General features: G+C 33.1%; 1 protein-coding gene across 2 annotated transcripts; it reads left to right on the top strand.

The window, feature by feature from the left end:
* The first annotated feature begins 276 nt into the window (after positions 1–276).
* On the top strand, positions 277–13439 carry LOC112000287 (MADS-box protein SVP). 2 transcript variants are annotated; one of them, XM_065772453.1, is made up of 8 exons: positions 277–405; positions 5933–6011; positions 10337–10401; positions 10493–10592; positions 10690–10731; positions 11676–11714; positions 11802–11929; positions 13000–13439. In XM_065772453.1, the coding sequence occupies exons 1-8, from the start codon at positions 362–364 to the stop codon at positions 13019–13021; spliced, it is 519 nt and encodes a 172-aa protein (XP_065628525.1). In that variant the 5' UTR covers positions 277–361; the 3' UTR covers positions 13022–13439. The 2 variants fall into 2 exon arrangements, with proteins under 2 accessions (XP_065628525.1, XP_065628526.1); XM_065772454.1 differs by lacking the exon at positions 13000–13439 and adding an exon at positions 12365–12708 and having other exon boundaries at positions 283–405.
* The last annotated feature ends 14019 nt before the right edge of the window (positions 13440–27458 follow it).

The following is a 27458-nucleotide window of genomic DNA, read 5'->3' as shown; positions in this document are numbered from 1 at the left end:
GTCATAACAATTATCTAAAATTCTAACTCCACCGATGAGTTGTTTACCTAGTCCATCCTGTACTAGACATTTTCCTTTAGAAAATAGGACCGTGAAGTCTTGATCACAGATTTGACTTATGCTAAGCAAATTTACTCTCAATCCTTCAACATATAGAACATTAACTATGTCAAGTAGACTTGGTAGAGAGATGATCCATTTTCCATTTTCCTTTCATCATAGACTTACTTTTATCTCCAAATGTGATATTGCCACCTCTTCTAGGTTCAAATGTCTTAAAAAAAGAATGATCTCCAGTTATGTGTCTAGAGCACCCACTATCAAGATACCATAGACAAGTATTCATCACTTTGAAGGCCGTATGCATCATGAAGCAAACTGCTTGCTTTTCAAGCAAGTCCGAAGGTATAGTCTTCATTTTATAACTTCTCTTATGTAATTTTAAACGAACCCTATTTTTTATTCTTATTGCTACAACGAAAAGGCTCTTGTTGAGACAGTCTAGCTTTCTTTGAAGTTGATAGTTTTCTTTAAATAAGCAATCTTTCAATTGTACCGTTTTCAACAACTCAGCCCAATACAAATCTTTTTCAAATCTCAAATTTGTCCATACAAATTATAATGATATATCCTAAGAAACTGAAGAAATTCAAGGTTAGAACAACCGATGACAATAGAGAAAATAGATTTGTTTATGGGAAACATATCTATGACAACAGGGGTCAACAAATCACACAGCAAATATTATAAACCTGATTAGAGTGTGTCTACTCTGATATCACTTGTTGGGTTATAAATTGACTTAGTTAATTAATTCAATTATCTAAGTTGGTTAATTAAGTCTAATTACCTGCAAAATCGTGGTGGCATGAACAAATCACCAAATAATCCAAGTATAGCGGAAAATAAATTGGCTCGGTGATTTGTTGACTAATAGGGAAAACCTCTAACAAGGCAAAAATCCTACCAGGTGATTTTCAGGTCACCAATCCTAAGAATTACTAATCAAAATCAAGAGATTACATGTACATAGAATCTTACCTCAAACTTGGCCTATCCCAAAGTACCAACCTATAGTTGAATTTTTATGCCAATCTCAATTGGTCTTGATTTTATAGAGACTTCTTTCTTTTGCATAGATCGCAATACGTGACTAATTTCCAGCAACTTGAAGCTTGCTTTTGGATGCAAAGTTCTTCAACACACTTGTAGAGAAGGATGCACTTGGTCATGCATAAGAACGCAATAGCTTCACAATAAGTGTATATATTCTCTAATTGGGTCTCTATGTATTATGATGACTTTAAAATAGACCTTTTATATCCCCTAGAAGTTTAGTGAATGAAACCCTAGAAGTCTAAATCATCATGGGCCGAAAAACAGATCTGAAAATTCTAGATCCGCGAAGCTCAATAGATCGAAAGGTATTGAGAGGTATCAAGGTTCTTCATTAATTCTTGATAGAAGCCTTGTGTCGAGCTTGTGTCAAGGTTCACTATTTTCAGCTTTTCTCACTTGTTTTGTTGTGCAATCTTCATGTCTTCAATAATACAACTTGTTGTAGCTAAGAGACATGCTTCATGATATTTTATAGTCCACGTAGAACTACCCAAATACAAGTAAAGTGTGTTTTTTCAAAGGATATGTTAACACATGAAAAATATGACCCTAACAAATAGCATTAGATATGCCTAAATATCATACTTGAAAGGATGACCTTATGAAAGTATATCTATTTTCTTAATTTCATTTTAATTTTATTTAGGCTCTAATTATTATTTTTAATAGTCTTTTAGGGTTTAATGATGAAATTAAATTATTATATTTTGCTTGAAATCAAATTAAATATTTGGTGCCACATAAATTTCAAGTCATCTTATACGAAACCATACAGGGGTGCTCCGTTATTTTGTAAATTGGCATTATATAAGGGTGTTCCATCATGCTCTAATGTGTGCGTTACCTGTCATGTAATGTACAACATTAGGGAGTTAGAAACTTTGGTTTAACTTGTTAGTATTGTTCACTCAAATTTGGGGAAATAGAATAAACTTTAAACTCCATTTTAGAATTTCCATTGCCTAATACCCATAAAGAAGGGGAAAAAAAAACACATTTGGAAAATAGCAAGCAATGTGTGAAGAGATCAATAGATTTTGATTTTAGGGGAGAAGGAAGGGAATATAAAAAATTATGTCATAGAAAATTATAAAATTTGGTTCACAATCTTAAAGTTTTCCCTTCATTCATTAAATCTTGTGAAAAAATTGGATATTTATTTGATTGTTTACTGAAAAATAGTTTTGGGTATTGATTGTTCATACAGAGAAATTTATTTGGTAGACAATGAGCAGGAAGGACTTTTTTATCCTGTGTTGTTAGGTTTTTTGGATAAGTTATCTACAAAAATTTTCTTAGGTAGAAGGTTTGCTGCAAAGAGATATAAGAAAAGCCAAAGGCCAATTTTCAATTCAAAATAACACTCTCTTTTAATTTCATACATGACCTAGGACTTAAACAGGATTTACTTGGAACAACTCTCCATGCATAAGAAATAACTTACATTTCAAGATAAAATATACAAAGTAAAGGTATGACCAAATATTTAAAAAACAGCTAACAAGACCTATTCACTAGAATTTACAAAGTTTGCATATATTTTTGCTAAAACATTGAAGTACTTTGACAGGACTATCAACTCTAGGCAAAAGTTAGCAAGATATCCAACTAGAAAGAATTCTTCTAAAGATTAATCAACACCAAATCACCTTCCTTTCTTCTAAAGACGATACCACACCAAATCACCTTCCTTACAAGTAGCTGGTTTTCTATGTTTGTTGGCTTACTATTTTGGTACTTTTAAATTTGTTTGAGAAATCAGTCTTGAACATTTTCATGCAACTTCTTTATATATTTTACTCTGTCCTCAATGTCTCCACTAAAATTACGAGCAGCAATTTTAAATACTTAACTCTTTCCTCATTATCTCCACTAAAATGATTAGTAGTAAGCAGTAATTCCATGTCAAATGCATTAATAGGATTTTTGTTTTGAACGGTAATATGATTTTGACTATACACAACTTTAAATGGACTATAATTGGTAGTTTGGTTAGCAAACCGATTGTACGCAAATTCAACTTGAGTTAGAAGGATAACTCTCAGAAAATCACTTAAACTTTAATTAACAACCTATGCTTGTCCAATTTGAGGATGACAAGTTGAACTATGTTGAAGGTTAGTTGCAAACATCAACTAAAGGTTGTGCCCAAAATGGATTTTGAACTTCAGTATTTTGATCTAATGTCATAGTCTTGAAAATGCAATGAAGTTTTGCTATCTCTCAAAGGAATCTGTCACATGATAAGCATCTAGACTCTTGCTATAATCCTTTTTGTCTTTGGAAAACTCACAACAATACTCACAGAGACATCTTCCCAGAGTGCCTTAGGAATTGGAAATGACATGTACATCCCAGTATTTTGGCAATTGCTCTTGGCGACGTGACAAGTTTGAAAATCTTGGGAAAGAGAAAATAGGAGCTTTAGTCACCTTCTTTTCTATGAGTTCCAACTCTTTTCAATTTCAAATGTCCATGCCTGAACCTTTGTTTAATCCCCAATAAAATGATGCCATTTTTCTGTCACCTTTGATATTTTTTATGTTATTGCGAGCTTGTTAAGAATAGCCTTTTCCTCCTTGGTTGGATAGTGTGGTTAAATGTCTCTCTCCCTCAAGGCTAAACCCTTCATAAGCTAACCGTGCCAAACCCTTCCTCAAAGATTGCAAGACTTCTAAAAGAAATTTCTAAGATATGGATGAAACATGTATTTATAAGGAGAGTACATAACCAAATTCTTTGAAATGAGGCTGCATAAGCAGTGGACTAGTCAGGATCTCATAGAAAATATATGATCACGAGGATGGTATGTCTGCTTGAAATCTCAATGGGTTACGGTATCTGTGTATGTTCAAAACATGACCTAATTTAGTAGGACATCATAGGGAAAGATATAGAGTACTCTAGTTTACCCTTTTGAGATACTGTACCTTAAATGAACTGAAATTACCAGTCAAAGCGATACAAAACCATAGAGGGTTGACTATAGCACATTCAATAAATTCTACTATCACATCATTTGCACCTTCAAAATTTTTGCTCTCTTATTGAACTTTCACCTCATCAAGCATTGACTCACCAAGAAGTTGAATTAGGTCTACTACACATGGTTGAGGATGTACTAACTGGATAGTTGTTGGCACGTGCATCTCCTTTGCATAACCAATTTTTGGTGCCATAACTCTCATGTGTGAAGCTTTACCCTCAGGCTTGTGGTGTAGTTTTTGAGTGGATGCCATTATTTTGTCTTGTCAGGCATTAATCCTAGTGATTACTTGCTCCCCCAATTTTTATGAAATAGGTGAAACATTTTGATTTTCCTTTTTTACATTAGTTAAAAGCGGATTGAGAAGATCTAAGGAAATTTCTTTACTTTCATATATGACTAGAGACATAATTGTTTCCATGGTCGAAACTGCAACTGATGAATAGTTGGACCTAATTATTTTTTAGAAAATTTGAAACTTCTCAACATCCAATGCATCACACTCAATGTCCAGCATCACCAAGCATGACCTGACCTTTGCAGCAGTATCAAGAATTGAAACCTCCGTACAACAGCAAATGGACACATGAGAAATTTTTTTAAATGCTGCTAGAATTAGCTGAAATATTTCCTTCATTTGTTCATCATCATATGGGGTATCTGGTGCTATTATCCTTGTAATCTCAGTAATGCAAGATGCAACTAAAACCTTCACATCCATTTCAGCATGTCTCAAAAGTTCATTAGTGACCAATGCCTTCATTGAGGGTAAAAGTGCATCTTGCATTGATTTGGATGGTGCTTGATCCACATTTGCTAGCAAATTTTTAACTTTATCATTAAGAGGGAGAAGGTCATCAATGGAGGAATGAGGGTGAAGGAGGCTTTTCCCATTCTCCTTAAGATCGATTCTCCTCAAAATCTCTCTCTATCAAAGGAAGTCATTTTTAGCTCAAAGAGACACAAAATACAAAGACTAAAACTTTACTTGCTGCTAAAAGCTAAAGAACACTAGATGTGCATGGATTGGCTTCTGGGTTTAATGGGCTAATCTCACTTCTTCTTTTGGAAATTGGGCTAATGGGTGGACCTTTTTTTTAGATTGATTTGGATTGGGTGGAGCGTATATGTGGAATGTAATAGGAAAATAAGGATAAAAGAAGAATAAAAGGAAAAACAAGAAAAACCCTAGGCTTCATCTCCTAGAATCTGCATGCAACCGGTATTTGGCATTACAACCAAACAAAGTGAAAGTCATCATTCTCAAATCATCAAATTATTCACATTCAAATTGTATTTCAATTCACCATTACAGGAGCACTAGTTTAATAGGGTTTAGGGATAACACCAATATAGAAAAAGCCTAATCAAATCCCTTTAAACCCTCAAAATTAAAGCCAAATTTAAAATTTAAATTCAAAAACAAAATAATTTTTACATTCAAAGATAAAATCCTAGATAATTTTAATGCTCCTTACATCATAATGTACCCCTTGTGTCAATCAATATAAATAGTTTGGGGGTTCACATAAATGTCTACCTTTTATAGTTTGAGCAAATTAGAAGTTTGTATATTGCTTGTGTCAATCAATATAAATATTATTTGTGGTTCACATTTTAATTGGGAACACAATTGGTCTGTAGGCAATGGCAGATATGCCAACACTAGATAAATAATTAATTTTTCAGTCACCAGCTTAAATTTCTTTTCCTTAGATATGAATCAAAAATACATACTAGTAGTTTATAAGTTCATCCGTACTTTCATTTTATTAAAATGAGAGATAGATAAAAGAATTGAATGTGCTATCCTTTTGTTGTATGAAGCATGCAGCAGGTAATAGAAAGGCACAATCTACATTCAGATAATCTTGGCAAAATGGACCAACTCTCTCTTAAGCTACAGGTATGATGTTTTAAAGTTTTTTAGTTGGTGAATAAGTGACATAGTTGGAAAGTCATAAGTCAAAGATTACGTATACTTTAAGATAATAACTCTTGAATCCATAAAAAGTCCGTTTAAATCACAAGGAGAAATTTGAAGTTCACCAGAATGAATGGAGAAAAAACTTTTTGAAATTTTTATTAATAAAATTCTGAATTACCTTGGAGGCTACCATGCATATAAATAGGAAAATAATAGGGAGGCTAGTAGACCCTAAAACACCCAAATTTGTGTCAAGCAAAAAATGAGGCTAGAAATTTGAAAAATCGCCAAAATTATCAAAATTATAAAATCGAATCCTATATACCCTAGAAAACTTTCCAAAACAAATGGGATCTTATTCTGAATTCTTAATTGAAAGTTATTAACAAAAAGTGGGAAAAAAAAAAAAAAAAAAAAAAAAAAAACTAGCCATAAATAGCAAAAATGACTAAATGAATGCCTAAATGGAAGAATTTTTTTGAAAAGTGGCATAGGTCGTGGCCATAAAGTAAAATTACCATACAACTACAACAAAGTCTTAGTCCCAAAAATTTTAGGTTCAATTATGGATTCTCAAAAGTTTAGTCATCCACATGTATTTTCCTTTAATTCTATTCTATTCGAATCCATAGTCTTTGTTACTTCCTTACTTAACAAGTATACTTCTATTAATGTGTTTTTTTGTCTTCCTCTACCTTTTTTTCATTACCTCAACTTGAATCAACTTGCTCTTTCTTACAGGTGCATTAATTGCTCTCCCCTAAATATGACCACCCCTAATTTTAAGCAAATACCCTTATTTTTAATCTTATCTTTATGTGTACTTTCTTCTATACATCTTAACATTCTTATTTCCAATGTTTTCATTTGAATGTTGATGCATGTACGTAATTCTATCATAGTCATAATGAAATGTTAATCCAATATCTCATGAAATTTTCATGAAAATTTTGAAACTTACATTTTATTGAAAATTGTACCACCATAAGAAAAGCTAAGTATATTTTTTTGGAACACTTAAGAGTACTAGCATCCGAGGATGCAAACCAGTCTCTATTTTACATCCTCAAACACCACTTTATCTATTTTACCAATCCATTTAACAACTCACCCAACATCTCAGTTCTTATTTTTACATACAACCCAATAAAATAATATAAACTACAAAACAAATACTATAAAAAACTTTGATTTATCTCCCATCTTTTCATCTCTGTCTCTCTCTTCAACAACCAAACTCACTGAAACGCTAGCACCACCGAACCAACCACCAAGAAACACCAAACCAACCAAACAACACCACCACCACCACTATCACCTTTGAAACACCATTGAAACACCAAACAAAACCCCCAAACCCACCATTGGAACACTAAACTAAAATCCTAAATCCTAACCTAGCCAAATTCGAGCCCACATAACAAATCACAGCCAAAATACCCATCACTTGCAACTAATCTCAAATACCCACCGCCACCACAACCTCGCCTACAACTGATTCAACCTAAGCCCCAACCAATTCCAGCCTTATCCACCGAAGCCTTAGCCATTGAAACCTCTGATTAACCACCCAAGCCCCAATTTGATCTCCACGGCTCCACCACTCTCCACACCGACCACCACCAAAATTGAAACCCAAATGATTGAAGAGGGAGAGACAGAACTGAAACCCAAACCAGATCTCCAACGTGACCCATACCCAAGAACAAACGACGGAAACAAAACATGATCCATACCCAAGAACAAAACCCATGGCTCAAACCTGATCTCCATTGTGACCCATACCCATGAACAAAACATATACCCAAGAACAAATGACTAGAACTGAAACCCAAACACGATTCAAACCAACCAAAAATAGCCGAGAAAGAGATAGAGGAGAGAAAAAAAAAATCAAATATGGAGAAAAGAGGGAGAGACAGAGAAAGAGACAGATAGACAGAGGAATGGAGATAGACAAAAAAGAGGGAGAGTCAGAGAAGAGAGGGAGAGAGAGAATAAAATATTATATTTTTAAGTTTACGACTGTGAATAGTGGATTGTATATGTTGAGACTTATTGTTCACGGATGCTATAATTTTTTACATATACCAACCTAGATGGAGCAAAATAGCAATTGGGGAGGTGTTTACACCCCAAATGCTAGTGCTCATAAAGGACAACTTGTAGCACTCTTAGAATGATGACCCTAGCATTTCGGCCAACCCTAAAAATTACTTATAGAATGCAGGATTGGAACTGCTTACATGTTGATAATATAAATGGTGCTTACATCTTATAACACAAATCTTCATGAACGGCAGTCTTTTATGTTAGCTTGAGAAAAGTACCTACCCTACGCCATGTTGAGAAAGGAAATTGAAGCGTCTTTATTTATCTAAGGGTGGTAGACTCATGTTACTAAAGAGTACTTTCTCAAGTCTCCCAACGTACTTTTTGCCTTTTTTTACTATTTCGAAAGCTGTGGCTGCTAGATTGGAAAGTATTCAGAGGAATTTTCTTTGGAGGTCTTCTGAGGGGAGTTTCAAATACCCTTTGGTGACTTGGGAAAAGGTGTGCTTACCCATTGAGATGGGTGGTTTGGGGATAATAAGTGTGGTGCCATTTAATCAAGCTTTATTAGGGAAATGGCTGTGGAGATATGGTCATGAAGTTACCCATCTCTGGCAGCAAGTTATCTCCACAAAATATGGTGAGGGTTAAGGGGGGTGGAGAACTAATGGTTGTAGGAGGATTCATGGGTGTGGCCTATGGAGAAGCATTAATGAAGGGTGTGAGAGCTTTTCTAAGCATCTATCCTTTGTAGTGGGTGAAGGCACTCGTATCCGCTTTTGGTATGATAGGTGGATTGGTGATAATACTCTAAAAGACCTCTATCCTGAGCTCTATGTGTGTTCAGCGGTTAAGGATGCTTGTATCTCTGAGGTTTTGTGGATTCCAGAAGGAGGTACTGTTAGAGTGTGGAATTTAAGGTTTTATAGAGCTTTTGAAGATTGGGAGTTGGTGCATCTTTTTCTCTACTTCAGCTTATCCAAACTCGTATTCCTCGGGGTGATTGGAGAGATACTCTTTGCTGGCAGCTAAAAGGTGATAGTAAGTTTGACACCCAGTCTTACTACCATGCAATTCGGGGTGCTTCGAATTCTTTGTTTCCTTGGAAGGGTGTTTGGAAACCAAAGATTCCTAAGCGCGTAGCGTTCTTTTTGTGGACAGCTGCACTTGGTCAGATCCTTACTTTGGATAATCTAATGCTTAAGGGTTGCCCTTTGGCTAATTGGTGTTGTATGTGTTGCTGTAATGGGGAGTCGGTAGACCACCTTCTTCTTCATTGTCTTGTTACTCATTCTTTATGGACTTTTATGATTTAGGCTTTTGGTATTCATTGGGTTATGCCAGGATTAGTGGCGGGTTTGTTATCTTATTGGCATCCGTGGCTTGGGAAGCATAATTCGGACATTTGGAATTTGGTTCCAGGGTGCTTAATGTGGATTGTGTGGTTGGAACGTAATCGTCATTCCTTTGAGGACAAGGAGAAGACGTTGGATGAGTTAAAGGTTTTATGCCTACGTAGTCTTTTGGAGTGGTCTCATTGTTGGGGTTTTACTGATTGTTGTTCTCTCTTTGAGTTTATGTCTTCCCTTAGCTTAGTTTCCTGACTACCCTCTGTTTGCCATGCTGATTGTTTCTTTTACTTGTTGTTTGTCATCATGAACTTCTTGTACTTTTCATTTTTTTCTCATTTATAATAGATTTCTGATTATCTATCAAAAAAAGAAGAAGAGAAGATGCATGAACTGGGGTATTATAACTGCATTGCTATCAACTTGTTACAGTAAAGACATGCACATAGCCACATACCATAAATACCAAAAATGATTAAATAATTTCCTAAACAAGGCAATTTACCGTAAAAGTAGTGTAGATCTGGTCATAAATTAAAATTACCATAAATAGTAAAAATGATTTAAACCTCTCAAATTTCTTCCAATGTTTTCATCTTAACGTTAAATGCAGGTGATTTTATCATTGTCATAAGGAAACATGACTCTGAATCTTTCTCATGAAATTTTTATTAATACTTTGAAAATTACAATTGATTGAAAATCCTACCACCATAATTTGGAACTACTTAGAAGACTACTTGTAGCACTCCCAGAATGATGACCCTAAAATTTAGGTCTGCCCTAAAAATTTCTTATTTAAGGCACGAAATGCTTACAAATTTTAGAACCATTGTTATATTAAAAGTGCTCTGTACAAATCACATTACAAAAATCTTCATGAGCGGCAATTAATTATGTTAGCTTGAGAACGGTGCCTCCTACGCCATGTTGAGCAAGGAAATTGAGGACAAGGCACACGAACTGAGGTATTATAACTACGTCACTATCATCTTGTTATCTTAAAGACATGTATATACCACAATGAATTAATGTTGAGAAATTGTTTACACCTAACAGGAAGATTAAGGGAGAAGAGCTTCATGGAATGGATATAGAAGAATTACAGAAACTAGAGAAAGTGCTTGAAGTGGGCCTGAGCCGTGTTACAGAAACAAAGGCAAATCTCTCTTTGTTATCTCTGTTTGCTGGCATTATAATGGAGTGTTGAAATTTATGTACTCTCTCTAAATATAAAAAACTCTTTTGTCTTTCAGGGTGAAAGATTTCTGGAAGAGATCACTGCACTTAAGCAAAAGGTCATGTTCCAAACTTTAATGGCCTGTTTGGATAAAGGGGGGAAGGAGGGGGAGTGGAGGGGAGTAGAGTAGAATTGGCTAAAAATAAGCTAATTTTGTATGAAATCTACTCCCCCTCCCTCCCCCTTAATCCAAACTGACCATAAATCCTTGCGAGACATTCATACAATTATTATAATGTTTGCAAGATAGTTCCAGAAAAGATCAGTGCCCTTAAGCAAAAGGTCATATGGTTTCAATGAAAAGCATCTTCGTACTTTAGTGATGATCCGCTCCATAATGATATCATGGTAAAATATTGAAATATTAGGTGGCAAGAAGAAACTAAGAGAAGTTAAAAGAACACAAGGAATTAAGGTGGTTTTGTCTTAGAGTTCTACGTTAACAGCAGAAAGTCTTAAACAAATCTTTATTATTGAATTATGTGTATAATAGTGGACTTATTTAAGGGAATATGTACTAGACTAACTCTGTGTTAACCCTAGGATTTCAGTAATATAGTTAGGACTGTGCAATTAGGACTACTATAATGTAATAAGCTTAAACTCTAAATCCATATCTTTAGCAAATGTCAGAAAATAACTGTAAAATTTTGTCATAATGTTAATGCAAGTTGGTGCAAATTCACAAAAATCGTGGTCTTTTTGTGCACTGGCTAGCTTAATGGGTAGAGAAAGGAGGAGTTCTCATGGCTAACAAGAAGTAACAAGTAACAACCACCATTGAATCTTTAGTTGAAACCATTGTCAACATAAGTTCAGAACTGAATGTTGTATTGTTTATCCTATCACCTGACCCATATCAATTTTGTCCCCCGAAGAAAACGTATCGATTTCTTATATAAGAAGTTAGGTAAATATGCCATAGTAATTAAATTATATTTTGTATTTAAGGCGAAGAAGTCTTAGTAGTGGCTCTCTGCTCATCTTATTCTTTTAATGCAGGGAGCCCAACTGATGGAAGAAAACCAACGATTAAAACAGGTAACAGGTCCTTTTTTTTTTTTTTAGAAAAAATTCTTCCTCTGTCCTCTCTTCCTATCTCAGTGATAAAAAATGTCTCTTCCACAGATGGAGAATCTTTTTAGCACTCAAACGCATGTACTTGAACAAGGTCAGTCATCTGAGTCAATTACCAATATTTGCAGCTCATCTGATCCTCAAGACAATGACAGTTCAGACATATCTCTCAAGCTGGGGTAAGTTTGTGAAATTCTTAAAAAATTTTAGTTTTCTGGATGAAGTATGAAATTATATTCAAGATTCGATCAAAGGACATTTGCATCAAACCTCAATATTTAGGGGCCATATAGCATATAGTTGTAGTTTCAATAGGGGAACTTGACCAAACAGATAAATCTGTCCTTAGGTTTAGTTATTTCTCTGGATTTAGCATTAAAATATGTACTATATTCTAATTTACAGTTCTATATGGGCTTATCTGGCACTGGAAGATAAATTTGTTGGTGAAATTAATGGTTGCAACCACAGTTTGATGTCACTTTCAACTCATCAATGAGCAATGTTTCTATTTGTGTAGCAACTTAACTATCGTCATTGACTGCATGCCTAGAAATGCATGCTACTACTATAGAGAAACTCTTTGCCTTAGTGCATCTTTCTATGTCTTGCAGGCTACCTTTTCCTAAATGAATTTGAAGTATAGTGAAGATCAAGAAGCATACATGGATTCTCTTTTCTCAAATATACAAAAGAAAAAAGGCCATGGCTAAGTAAATACAAATCCTAGCTTAGAGTTGTAATTAATTTTTTGTAAGACCATTTTGTTTCCTCCAGCTGATTCTAAGAGTTTGCGTGTGTATGTGGTAAATTTTGGATGCTTAATCATTTTTATGGATGAATCAAAGGTCAATTTGTTACAATGGAAAATGAAGTAGAGGGTGTTGGAAAAGGTTGAGTGTAGGTTTGAGACTGATGGCAAGTCATACTATTGATAAATTGATTCACAATTCTGCAATAGGTTTTGTTTATCTTTGCGTGATTGCCAATATTGCATATTTGCCACAACATTTCTTTATCAAGAATGGTTCTTTTGAGTGCACCCGTTTTAAGCCTTAAGGTCTAAAAATGTTTTCAAGACAATCTTGCTTGCAATAAGACTTCGGTGAGCTTCCTTTGATTTTGCAATCCAGGTTCTTGCACCAACTTAAGAAAAGTGATATCATAATTCATGATATTAATTTGCCTCCACTGATTTCTTTTTTCTTTTTTTGTTTTGTTTTTAATTTTGAATTTTGAATTTTTCTAGGTTGGATTGTTCTGTTTCCTAGTCTTCCTTGGCAACTCAAGATTAGTACTTCACAGGTTTCATCCATATTTAACTAGATCTTGTCTTCTCTCTCTCTCTCTCTCTCTCTCTCTCTCTCTCTATATATATATATATATATATATAAAATAAAGCAAGATTTTAAATTATATGTTTTTGGTTGTTGTCAAAACTGCATCATATGAATATAATTTGGTATTCACCGATCACCATGAAGCAAAATCATCAAAAAACTTTTAAAATCTTAGGGCTAGTTAAGACGAATAAATCAAATGTCATTCCTTTCTTGTTTTTTCTTTTTTTGGTTTTGTTTTGGGGGTGCTAGAACTCTTCTAGTACGTAATTGATTATCTCCTAGATGTGTGTATGACTCTTCAAGCAAGCAATTGATTAAACAATTGTGAATGACTCTTTTTAGTCCATTTTTCTCACTTTACTAAAAATAGCAACCAATAGCATACTCAATAATTTTCATGTGTTTCTACTTTCTTTTTCATGTGTTTCTACTTTTTGGAGAAGTGATATTTATTTTTAATGTTTTAATGCTAGTAAGTTTACAACCGGAAATCTCACCAAACATATTTATTTTTGGTATAACAAGAAAACTTGAACATATTTAACATCAAAGTAGGTTTTTTTTTTTTTTTAGTTGATAATCTTAACATCAAATTAGTTGAGTGTGACCTCTTACAACTAAAGGTCAACAATTATTGAAACTTGATCTAGACCACACTTGAATAAAATAAAAATTTTCCCAATATCCAATATTGGACTTTAAGCTAAATTAATCAAAGTAGGTATTATACTTAAAAGATTTTTATAAAATCATCAAGACTCTAAGCTAAATTAATCAAAGTAGGTATTGAACTTAAAAGATTTTTATAGAAATTGTACTCTTGAGTAGAACAAGTGAAAAGAGTGCTGGGCCAGTTTATCCCAGGCATAAGGAACGACATGCGTGGAGCTTATTACTTTGTGCCATTTTTGTATCTGAAAAAGTACCTGACCATTTTGTGGTCCATTTTTATATTTAAGTCATGAGCCCGCTTCTTCAAAAAATAAGAAAAGCCACGGCCTTAAAAATCCAGCCCCTTTATCTCTTCTCTTGTTAAAAAAGTTTAGATGTTGAGCTCTCCATTTGTCTTACTGGAACTAAATCTAATATTTTACTAATTTGATTCCAATATTATATATTACACCCGTTTCAACATTTTCGTTATTTTTTCACTCCTTCGATTTGGAAAATTTATCATTGTACTTTCTTGGCCTGGGTTTTCTCCGTTATTATTATAATATTATAAATGGGTTTTCTCCATTATATTATACATAATGAAGAAAACAAATTGACACCTTCCAAAACATAGGGTTACAAAGTAAATTCTACCAAACAGAAACAAAGAAGAGCTTTCTCTTTTTCTATTTCTCTCTTTGTAAGTTTAGATGATATAAATGAAATTTTTATTTTGATATATTTAGTAGTATTGTTGGTTTTCTTTTTACATTTTTTGGGTCTAAAACTTAAGGCCATTAAATTATATGACCTTTTGCCAAGAGCATTGTAGCTTAATTGACAAATACTCATCTTACAACAATAGAATTATAAAAATAAAAATAAAATGATAAAACCATTTGTCTAAACCTATTATGGTCAAATAATTAGCAACACATAAAAAATAAAAAAAATAAAAAAAAAATTTAACTTTTCATTAGTAATGATTCAAGGATATTGACAAAAGAGTGAGCAAATGTCATTTTAACCCAACCAAATTTATTAGGGCCATAAAATCTCTTAATTTTGCCTAATTGCACTTTTAAAAAAATAATTTCAACAATAATTGAGAAATCATTAATATTTGATAATTGAATTAATGAAGTGCATGCAACCTTGCAATGATTTATAGTTCAATCGAATAGGATTATGACACCTCTTTGATTTTAAATTGAATACTCATGGTACTAATTAAAATCAATTGTTCATAATCACATGTGATTAGACTCAACTTTGTGGATATATCTTAGTAGTTAAAACATGATTTCATGATATCTTTTAATCCAATGGTTTCGATTAGAGCCTGTGACCCATAGTTTTGATTATTAAGATTTTAAGATTTTTTTTATATGAAGTGATTGAAATTACAGTCAAAGGCTACGATTTTACCTTCAGGATGTAAAAGTACCATTTTGTCTCCAGATGAGGTTAAATATAGGTTGTAAAATTAGGTGTCTACAAAAGTGTAAGAACAAAACCCTTGTTTGTTTTCTCATTATTACTTGAGATAATTGCTAGCATAAACATATTCATTATAATTTATAAATGTCCAACCCTAATGAAATTGTGATTCTATTTAAATATATATATATATATATATAAATTATATACTTTAAATTAAATATATATATATATATATATATATAAATTATATACTTTAAAATAATAATTTTACTTATAGATATCTAAAATTTTTAACTAAGATTTAGGATGTTAGAAGTCATTCTACTTTGCCATTTCATATATATAAGATTTTTTTGATAAAATTTGTTAGGATTAAAAAAAGAAAAAGAAAGAAATATTCAAGATTTTAAAAACAAAAATTGGGTTACCCTCCCCACACCAACCCTGGCCCCTTTGATCCTCTGCCACTATATCCACATTATGATATTGTCCAATTACAATTTAATTTTTCAATCTTTCAATTATTACATTTTACCCATAAGATGACTAAAATGAAATCAATAGAATCCCATCAAAATTAGAGTTTTAGAGTATATAATTAAACGACGGTTTTCCAATTTCTTTTGAACTCTCTAGTCTCATGCCTTTGTAAAGCAATTTCATGAAAATGAAAATCACTTTTGGGGGGGCCAGAAAATCGAGTAGCCAAGGCCCACTTCAACCCAGGCCCAAATGGCTCACGCCGAGGACGCACGATGAGTTCGAGGATAGCCCTATCCTCGGTCGTCTGAGACCTCGGTACGGAGAAGGGAAAGCTTTGGGCGAACCGTCACCTCGACATTGAAGACGTTCACCTAACCCCTCTGGCCACATTAATGGGGATGTAACTCCTTCCCAGGGCAACATTAATCAGGGTGAACCACTGGAGCACGGATACGACCTTTGATGGGATAGGCGGTCAGGAGGAAGGCCAATAGATGATCAACAAGAGGAAGAGGATGAGCATATATAAGGAATGTGAGCAAAATGTATAGGAGGGGGGAAAGGAGAAAAGCCTCCTCGGCCATGGGCCAAGGAGCATCTCCCAATTGTAAACTGTTCTAAGTATTTTTTCAATAAAAGAGAAAGGAGTTCATGTTTCGTGAACGCCAGCCAACGCCTAAACTTTCGATCCACTCTCTACAAATTCATTGTTCTGGGTTCGTTGGGCCTTTAACCCATATCCTTTAGGCTAGGGCTACAAAAACCGACCCTACAATTGGCGCCGTCTGTGGGAAGGATTAGTGCGCTGACCGACGCAACAGGCGATAGTTCTAAGTAGTCGTTCTATGAAAGATTGGTGGTGATGTAAAAAAAAAAAAAAAAAAAACTGCAGAAAGATAAAAGTTCGAGACAGAAGATTCAACAACAAAGAAAGGAAGCTTGATATTATTTCATAAAAAGAAAAGTACAGAATACAATCAGAGGCTCAGGCAGGCGTGTTTTAAAACTATTCCTACAAGCTAGTCCTACAATCAGAGACCCAGGCGGACCCGTCCTAAAACTAACTAGAGGGAAGTGTCAATCCGTACCCTTACTAGCATTAAGAGAATGGGAGAACTTGACAGTAAGGGGGCGGAAGGGGGCTGAGGCTGGCTCGCTTCAAAGCCACCAACAACTCATTTCTCGGAGCGGCGGAGCTTGAACAAAGCGAGGAGCAGATGCAGGGGCTCCGGGACACCCTCCCCCGTGATGTTCCCTTGATTTTCTCTAATCCCCCCGAGCGTTGGCCGCTGGGGACGACAACACTCGAGCACCGCCCATGACATGAGTTCGCACATCTCTTCCGTCGGGGGTGCGCTCCGAGGAGAGACATTAGGTACTTCAACGACATCCCTCCAGGCCACCGTGCATGGCGCCATCGGGGTTACGCCTAGACTCTACCGCGCCGGAAGCCCAGTGGGGGCTGCGGCCACAACGGCTCTTGGCACGGATGCCCTCACACCCGCCCAAAGCCGCCCCATATCTACTGACTCCAGTCACAATTCCGGCGGGTTATTAAAGGGGCGTGGGGAGCTGAAAGGGTGTGTTCTTTCTGTTTGTGTTGGGAGGTTCATGGATTTTGGAGAAACCATCCCCCCGGAGAGCCTTATATAGAGGATGAGGGTTGGTGAGAATTAATCACGCAGAATTCGAAAAGAGAGTTACCAGCAGGGCTAATAATGAAGCTACCAAATTCCAAGGGGGCCGTAGACCGTTCGACTTGAGTTAATTTACGAGGACATTAATGAAAGCGCATCTCGCGCACCGAAACGTCAAGCGCGGAACACAAACGGCCAAGGAACTCTTCGTAAGTGAAGACGATGGGGGCTCGAGCTGAAGGCGAGATCAACGCCACGTGTAAGATCATAATCTGACCCAAGGAGGAATCATCTCCAACAGAGCAGTCCGAGGACAAACCCCTAATTACAGAGAAATGAAAGCGTTAGACACAACCAAGGCACTGTATGGTCCTCGGACTCAGGCCTATGGGGAAACTACTCGCTCCTTAATACCTAAGTACTAGACAGAACCAAGGTATTGCTGGTCTTCGGACTCAAACCTATAGGGAAACTAGATACTTACAGAGAAATGAACGCGTTAGACAGAACCAAGGCACTGCATGGTCCCGGACTCAGGCCTATTGGGAAACTACTCCTCCTCTATACTTGGGTACTAGACAGAACCAAGGTATTGCATGGTTCACGGACTCAAACCATGGCGAAACTAGATACTTACAGAGAAATGAAAGCGTTAGACAGAACCAAGGCAATGCATGGTCCTCGGACTAAGGCCTATGGGGAAACTACTCGCTTCTCTATACCTGGGTACTTAAAAAAACAAAAAAAAACAAAAAAAAAATAAAAATTGTGTCAAGAAAATATAAAAAATTTTGTGCTTAACGGGCACAGTGCAGTGCCCGTTAACACAACCCCTATTATTGTTATTATTATTATTAACATGTTTTCTCCATTATATTATATTATATATAATGAAAAAAATAAATTGACACATTTGTAAGTTTAGATGATATAAATGAAATTTCCATTTTTATATATTTAGTAGTATTGTTGGTTTTCTTTCTACATTTTTTGGGTCTAAAACTTAAGTAATTTTTTTTAAGATATCAAAGAATACTATCAAATATTTGAATCTCCTCATTTTTACAAGATGTGCCATTAAATTATAAAACCTTTTGCCAAGAGCATTGTAGCTCAATTGACAAATACTCTTCTTCCAATTATTGAATTATAAAAATAAAAATAAAACGGTAAAAAGATTTGTCTAAACCTATTATGGTTATATAATTAGCAACAATACATTAAAAAAAAAAAAATCATTAGTAATGATTTAAGGATATTGACAAAAGCGTGAGGAAATTTCATTTTAACCCAATCACATTTATTAGGGCCCTAAAAACACTTTATTTTGCCTAATTGCCCCTTTTAAAGGATAATTACAACAATAATTGATAAATCATTAATATTTGATAATTGAATTAATCAAGTGTGTGCAACCTTGTAATTATTTTTAGTTCAATCGATTAGGATTGTGACATGTCTCCGATTTTAAATTGAATACTCATGGTACCAATTAAAATCAATTGTTCATAATCATACCTGATCGGACTCAACTTTGTGTATACATTTTAGTAGTTAAAACTTGATTTTATGATATCTTTTGATCTAATGGTTTTGATCGAAGCCTGTGAGCCATAGTTTGGATTATTAAGATTAGTTTTGATTATTAAGATTTCAAAATTTGTTTTATATGAAGCAAATGAAATTACGTTCAAAAGTTACGATTTTATTTTTGCGATGTAAAATTACCCTTTTGTCTCCAGATGAGGTTAAATACAAGTAATAAAATTAGGCATCTACAAAAGTGTAAGAACAAAACCCTTGTTCGTTTTCTCATTATTACTTGAGATAATTGTTAGCATAACCATGTTCACTATAATTTATAAATATCCAATCCTAATGAAATTGTGATTCTATTTAAATAAATATAAATAACCTTATAATTTCTTAAATAAATTATATACTTAAAAGGTAATAGTTTTATTTATAGATATCTAAAAATTTTAACTAAGATTTAGGAGGTTATAAGTCAAGCTACTTTGCCATTTCATATATATATATATATATATAAAAGATTATATAAGATTTTTTTTTTTTTTGGATAAAATTTTTAAGGATTAAAAAAAAATATATTCAAGATTTTTAAAAAGTTTGGGTTACCCCCCCCCTCCCCCACCCCGGCCCCTTTGATCCTCTACCACTATATCCACCTATGATATTGTCCAATTACAATTTAATTTTACAATCTTTCAATTATTACATTTTACCCATAAGATGACTAAAATGAAATCAATAGAATTCCATTCAAATTAGAGTTTTAGATTTTATTTTAAAAATTTTAGGGGTGAAAATGTAGTAATTGAAAAGTTTACAAGACTAAGTTGTAATACACTCAAACCAAAAGGGAATAAATAATTTGTTCACAAAATGCAAATTGGTTTCATTTCAGTCCAAATTATAAGGTGTTAAATATAACAATAAAAAGTTTATGACCTAAGTTATAATAAGGCCAGACCATAGATAAATAAACGGCAGTTTTCCAATTTCTTTTGAACTTTTAGTCTCATGACTTTGTAAAGCAATATCATGAAAATGAAAGTCACTCTACATTCAATTTTTAAAAGGAATGTGGAACAAGTGTAACATTGGATTAATTGTTATTATTGCTTTTTTAGAAACAACATTGAATAATTAAGTTAACACAAGCACTGGTTCAAGGATGAAACTAAAAGCAACAAATTATTTAGAAACAATATTGATTTGTTCTTAACTTTATTTCGCCTCCTCTTCATAAAAAATAAATAAAAATTAAAAAACCTTTCCTTTTTGTGTCTAGCTTTAAATAATCTTGTATTGAACTTTATTTTAGTCTCTCTAGTTTTCAAATTCAACCGCATGTCGTGGATTTCAGTTAGCTCAACTAGTAAAATCTCTGACGGTTGAATAAGAAATTTAAAGTTTAATCCCCGCTTACACCAAAAACCAATTGGTGTCTTGGTCTAATACTAAAGAGTATCATCAGAAGCAGACGCTATAGAGTATCATCATGTTACACATTTTTTAAACCATTGGATTTAAGTAAATCCTACGGTAAAAAAAAAAAAAAAAAAAAAAAACACTCATTAATGATTATATTCTGATTAGGAACTCATTTAATATAACCTATTTATGACATTCTATTTCTCTTTCTCCTCCACAGCATATTATTAAATAAGATGGGTTCTCAAAAAAAAAAAGATTAAATTACTACAAAAAAAAATATTTTGAATTATTTAAATATAGACTATAATTTTTTTTAATTTGTTTTGACTTTTGACATAAAACTTGTATATATGGAACGTGCATATACGGAAATCCTAAGCATTATTGGACTATAATGAATTCCCTATCTTGTTTTTCTTTTATTGTCAATACAGTAAAATAAAAACTCATTCACATGATCACCATGACCATTTTATGCACTAGTGCAGCACTACCTACACTCGGGATGATCTTTTTGGCATCCGTCAATTTAGTGCTCCTTTGTATATCATGCGGAGGAGGAGAAAGAGAGAGAAAAAATTATTTTAAGAATAGAGATAGGTATGGAATGTCATAAATAAGAAATAATATATGAGATCTTAATCCAAATATTAGCATTAGTAAGTGGTTTTTTTTTTTTTTTTTTTTTTTTTTTTTTTTTATTGTTGGATCTACTTAAATCCAATAGTTTGGAAAATTTGTAACTCTAAACAATGTTACACTAATCAATATTTTTTTAATTAGATGTGAATTTTGACAAATCGACCGTTGGATTACATTATCTTTGTATATTCTTCATGCTTGCAAAATTTTAAGGTGATCAATGATTAATAGTCATGCCATCTATCGATTGTATAAAATCAAGTTTTTGTAGTTCAAAATAATGCATAAAAGATAAGTTTATGGATCAAATGAAAAATAACATCCAATTGGTATGAAAATTGGCATGCATGTTTAGAATATATAGAACATGTAATCCGAATGTGGAATTTTCAAAATATAAATTCATTAACAAATTATTGGATGGTGTAACATTACTTAGAATTACATTAAGTGTAACTTGAACCTATATATATATATATATATAATTTGAATTTAAATTCTCCTCTATGAAAGAATTGGTTAATATTACTTACTCATAAGGCTATTGACCTAACTTTTTAAAAGACTAAATAAAAATTGCATCATCTAACCTTAACTAGTTTTCAATTTTGTTCTTATAGTTTTAATTTTCTTTTATAATTCAGTCATATATATGTTTTCAATGTAATTCTTCCGGAAAATGGCGTAATTTTTCTGTTGGAGAAAAATATGACTTAACCGTACAATCAGATGGAGATAGATGGAAAAACTAGATTCAAATGTAAATAAAGGAACTTAAATAATATATATAGAAACAAAAATAAGAATAGATAAACATTATAATTTAACTTTTATTATGGTTGTGTTCATCTTCAAATTACGATATAACATTAAAAAGAATTAAGAAAATATCTTTATTTTTGATTTGTTATATTTTTGATCAGATACTTTGGTTAAACTTCTGTCAAGGACAATATTCCTCTTCCGTACAACAATACGTGGCTTTCATTTTATTTCTCTATAGTCTTTACCATTCTGAAACCCATAACATTTTTTGGTAGGAGGAGGAATTAAGCAAGTGCAGTTTGATTTGTTATATTTTTGATCTGATACTTTGGTTAAACTTCTGTCAAGGACAATATTCCTCTTCCGTACAATAATACATGGCTTTCATTTTATTTCTCTATAGTCTTTATCATTCTGAAACCCATAATATTTAGTAATTTATCTTTTTACTATTCTCTACATATCTCTTTTCTTCTCTCTCACAGCTTTGTATGCAAATAGTTTCTATTTCTGGAATACAAGGTTGGGCTAATAATTTGGTTTGAACTTTAAAGTAAAGGGTCTGATAAGCTATTGTCTGGGGAAATGACGAGGAGGAGAATTCAGATTAAGAAGATTGACAACACGACGGCAAGGCAGGTGACATTCTCAAAGAGGAGGAGAGGACTTTTTAAGAAAGCTTTTGAGCTCTCAACTCTCTGCGATGCTGAAATTAGTCTCATGGTCTTTTCTGCTGCAGGAAAGCTCTTTGAATACGCCAGCTCAAGGTTTCAATCTCTTTCTCACACTTCTTTCTACTTATAGAAAAACCCTTTTTTATTTTCTCATTTTTTTTACTAGAGAAAAACCCTTTGTCATTGTCCATTCCTTGATCGTTTTGTTCATGCATTCACTATGATTTTATGATTTCTAAAGCTGTGTGTGAGAGAGTGAGAGACCCGACTGCTCAAAATAAAGATCCTTTACTGAACAAACCAAATAAGTGATTTAAAAAATATTACTATGTAGCATTAAATAAAGAGAAAATAATTTAAAAAATAGTACTATGTAGCAGTAAATAAAGAGAAAATAATTTAAATAAGTACTATGCAGCATAAAATCAAGATAAGAAAAAGTAATGCAAAATCTTATGGTTTCTGTCTAAATAAAAGGGAAAGGAAAAAAAAAGAAACAGTTTTTTTTTTTGGTAAACCAAATAAACAGTTTTCAATTCTTACCTTGAAGGGTTTAACGTATATATGTAGCTGCTACTTGTTTTGAAGTTCTATAAGCGGGTTATTTTGTCTTTGAATATTGCTAATTATTGCCTATTAATTAGCTTATAATCTATTTTTTTTTTCCCTGAATTTTAGAGTTGCACTTGCTTAGAGCATCTCCAACAGTCACTGTAAAGTTATTTTTGGACCACCAAATGCTACTGTTCACGCTCTAACAATTTCTCTAAACACAGATTTTCCAAATTTTTTTTTTTTGGAGTTGCTACAGTAGTTCTCTTAATTTAGAGAACACTGTAGCAACTCCAAACCATTATTTTATCATTAAAAAATACCCGGTTGAATAAAAAAATATTCTTTCTCTTTCCTCCTCTCTTCCTTGTTCATCTGTCTCTCTCTCAAACGGTAACACGATTAAAACACAAACACAATAACAGATCAAGAACAGGGGAAAAATACAAATTTAATTAGAACAAAAAATCTAAAATCAAAACAAAAACAACAGATCAAGAGCATGAAAGCCTATCTAAGCTCCATTGTAACAACAAAGTGAATCAGAACAAGATAAAAAAAAAAAAGAAAAAAAAAAAGAAAAGAAAAAGAAAAGATAGACGAAGGCCATGTCGGCTGTGTGAAGAGGAAAGAAAATAGAAGTAGAAATAGAAAAAGTAAAAAGAGAGAGAGAGAGAGAGAGAGAGAGAGAGAGAGATAGCAGAAGAAATGATCCGGAATGAGCTAGAAGAAAAAGAAAAAGAAGGTAGATAGAGGAAAGGAGTGGGATACGTGGGTGGTGGAGAAAAAACCAAGAGAAAAAAAAAAAAAAGGAAAAGAAAAGAAAAGAAGAAGAAATGTGTCCAGATGCTGTGAAGGGAAAAATAATATAAAAAATAAGAAATTGCAATTAAGAAATGCTACCACAATATTTTCACAATAAATTTTAAATAATGGATTGTAATTAGATAATATTGGCGAGTAAAAAAATAATTTTAGTAGTGGGTTCAAATTAGAACTAATAACAACTTTTCACATAAAATTTTGTTGTGAAAGTATTGCGGAAAATGTTATGAATATAACACTTCTCATTGAAAAATATTGTTGTTAAAAAAATAAATAAATGATGATTAAAAAAATAATAAACAATGAATGAAGGAATAATATTTAAATGAGATAGAGAATGTTATAGAGAATCTATTGGAAAGTGTATTTGAAAAAGTAGATAGGTAAAAGTTAAATGTCATTGTTCATTCTCCAAACAGTACAAAAATTTGGAAAAGTTGCTGGAGATGCTCTTATTGTATAGCTTCAATTAGCTGCTTCAACTCTGTCTTTAATGTTTTTTTTCTTCTCAACTTATATTATGGTTTTGTTCATCTTCAAATTACGATGTAACATTAAAAAAGGATTAAGAAAATATCTTTAATAGATAATTTATGAATAATAAAGGCAAAAACCATATTTTCGTCCCTACATTTTCACTCGATTCCACTTTGGTCCCTAAATTTTTTTTTCCACCACTTTTAGTCCTTATCCTGGAAAACATGTCTCGTTTTTGTCTCTACCGTTACACCAGAGACGAAAAATGTACACGTGGTAAACAGAGTGTATTGTTGGCACACTAAAAATTTCACGTCATTAAAAAAAATTAATTTATTAATTTTAACTAAATAAAAAAGTTAAAAACAAAAATAAAAACCAAAAATTACATTAATTAAGATCCAAGTGTGTCTTGAATAAGAACAACAAGAACACAAACCCATATCTAAGAACACAAAATTAAAGTCCAAAAATCACTAACCCAAAAAATAAGAACATAAAATTAAACTATAGATCCACATCAAATTAAATATGAACAAGAAATTAAACATGAAAAACAAATTTAAAACCTAGAAAATTCGAACCTCAGAGCGGAAACCCAGAATTAGAATTCATCCCAACATTCTTGACAAACCCAGATAAAATTGATAATTAAACATGAACACATTAAATATTTGAACAAGAACACAAACCCAGCAATTTAAAAACCCAAAAAATTAAATTCAAACTCAAAAAATTAAATTCAAACTCAAATTCAAACCTAGATTCAAAAATTTAAATTCAAACACATATTTCAAACCCCCACACTACCAAAACATCAAACACAAATCAAATCCAGATTTTCAACCCCTAAACACTAAATTCAAACCCAGATTTTCGGCCCCCAAACTCAAATCTCAAAACCCAAAATTTCTTATCCTTTCTGAGAAACCAAACACAAACCTCAGATCCAAGCGGTGCGTCATATAACCTCAGGTAGATCTGGTCCTCTACTCCACTCTCCACTAATAGAATTGTACACCAACACAAGCCCTTCTCTCAAATGAGAAGAAGGAGAGGAAAGCACGAGGTGGAGGGTGGACTCTGCAGCGGCGCCAAGAAGCACTAGAAGAAGACCTACACCAAGCCCAAGAAGATCAAGCACAAGAAGATAAGGCTCGCGATGCTTCAGTTTTACAAGTGGACGATTCTGGAAAGGTCCAAAGGCTTCGTAAGGAGTGCCCTAACTCTGAGTGCGGCGCCGAAACTTTCATGGCAAACCACTTTGACTGTCACTACTGTTGCAAGTGTGACTTGACCTATGTGTGCCAGAAAGTTGGTGGTGATTAGGTTTTATGTTTTTTTTTTTTTAATTTTTTTTTATATAATATGTTTTAATTTTGAAATAGCGGATGATATGGATTTGAACTACTAGGTTGTGTTGTTTTTTTTCTGAATTTTCTAGATGATTATCGTACTATTATTCGACTTAAAAGTTTTTTTGGGATTTTGCTTGATTATCTGTTTGGTTGTGTTTTTAATTTCTCTGTTATTTTAATTTCCTACTGAATTTATAGGATTGTGTTGTTGTAGTGATATTGCACACAAAAAGGAAAAAAGGAAAATGAAAAATTTGATTTAATATGTGTCTTTGATCTGGGTTTGTGTTCTTGTTGTTCTTATTCAAGACACATTTAGATCTCAATTCATGTGATTTTTTGTTTTTATTTTTGTTTTTAATTTTTTTATTTAGTTAAAATTAATAATTTTTTTCTTTTTTAATTTAGATGCTGACGTGGAGACTTGTGGATATTATTTTAATATTTTTAACTTATGCTGTTTGCCACGTGTGCATTTTCCATCTCTGATATAACGGTAAGGATAAAAACGAGACGCATTTTCCAGAATAGGAACTAAAAGCGGTGAAAAAAAAAAAAAAAGTTAAGAACCAAAGTGAGTGATGTCGCGGAAGCTTGAAGAGAAGCACACACGATGCTCTCTTTGATGGACAGAAACTAAACTGTTAGTTCCTGGTAGTAAACCTCGAGTCCACGAGGGGTTTCCCTGAATCCACAAGGAGATAAAAACTGGAATCCACCAGAAGAGAAAATTGACAAAATGTCTGTGTTTATTAATAATAGTCTATGAAAAACGTTTACAGACTTAAGGGCCTATTTAAGGGCTCCTTAAAACTTGACTGACAATAAAATATAATCTAAAATAACTCCTAATTGATACCTAACCATAACAGGAATCAAATTTGACCTAAAAAGCATTAAATGCACCTAAAAATAAGGAAATAAATCACCTAAACCTAAAATAACGTTTTTTTACATAAAAATACCAAAAATAATAAATTACAATAATTAAATAGTAAATTGTGTCCTACATCAGACTCCTCCACTTGAAACAAACTCGTCCTCGAGTTCATCTTTGAAATCTGAAATCTCCCATGCCAAGAGAACAAATACTTTGAATACTTCACCTTCTTTGTCTTCTTGCCAAACTTGAAAGTAATTAATTGGGCAACTTGAACTTCTTCTCCCTTGATCTTCATGTAATTGACAATATTCACCAAATAAGAGTCGATGATCAAATCAAATCTTTCCACCCCAATAAAATCAATAAACTTTGTTTCGGTGTCTTCCAATAAAATAATAGGAGTTTGAATGTTGCAATCATCTAACTTGATTTCATCGAGATCGTTGACAACTTCCTCTATAACTTCTTCTTTAATGGTCTCTACTATCTCAACCTCAAAATCTTTCTCTATAATAGGGTCTTCATTAATCTCCTCCACAATCTTAATTTTAGGTTCTTTTTCTATAACAAGGCCTTCATTAATTTCCTCAAAAATCCATATATTCTCTTCTTTGACGTCTCCATATTCTTCAAGAACAATATTTTCTTTAACATGTAATTCTTCCTTTAATGGTGGAATATTTGGCTCTTCAACATAATTCAAGTATGAACTCCTTGGCCAATAATAATCTTGTATTGTATACGACAAGATTTCTTCACAATCTAAAAGATAAAATTTGATAGCAAGCATCTTTTTCATCCTTGGCCACGATCGAATTTTGTCTTTACCTTGTCGAATTCTATCAGATTGTACTTGTTCCCACCAACGTAAGGCATACTTACTAAGTTTATACAAAGCAAGTCCAACTTTTCTCTCATAACAAATATTCTCATAGTCAAATAAATCCTCTAGATCAAGTAACCAATCAAGAAAATCTTCTTTTAAAAAATAACCATTAAAACTTGCAATTC

Source organism: Quercus suber, unplaced genomic scaffold (genome assembly GCF_002906115.3).
Source record: "Quercus suber isolate HL8 unplaced genomic scaffold, Cork oak 2.0 scaffold_59, whole genome shotgun sequence".
NCBI classification, from domain to species: domain Eukaryota; kingdom Viridiplantae; phylum Streptophyta; class Magnoliopsida; order Fagales; family Fagaceae; genus Quercus; species Quercus suber.
The sequence above is the reverse complement of the archived record's forward strand: the minus strand, read 5'-3'. Positions and strand labels throughout refer to the sequence as shown.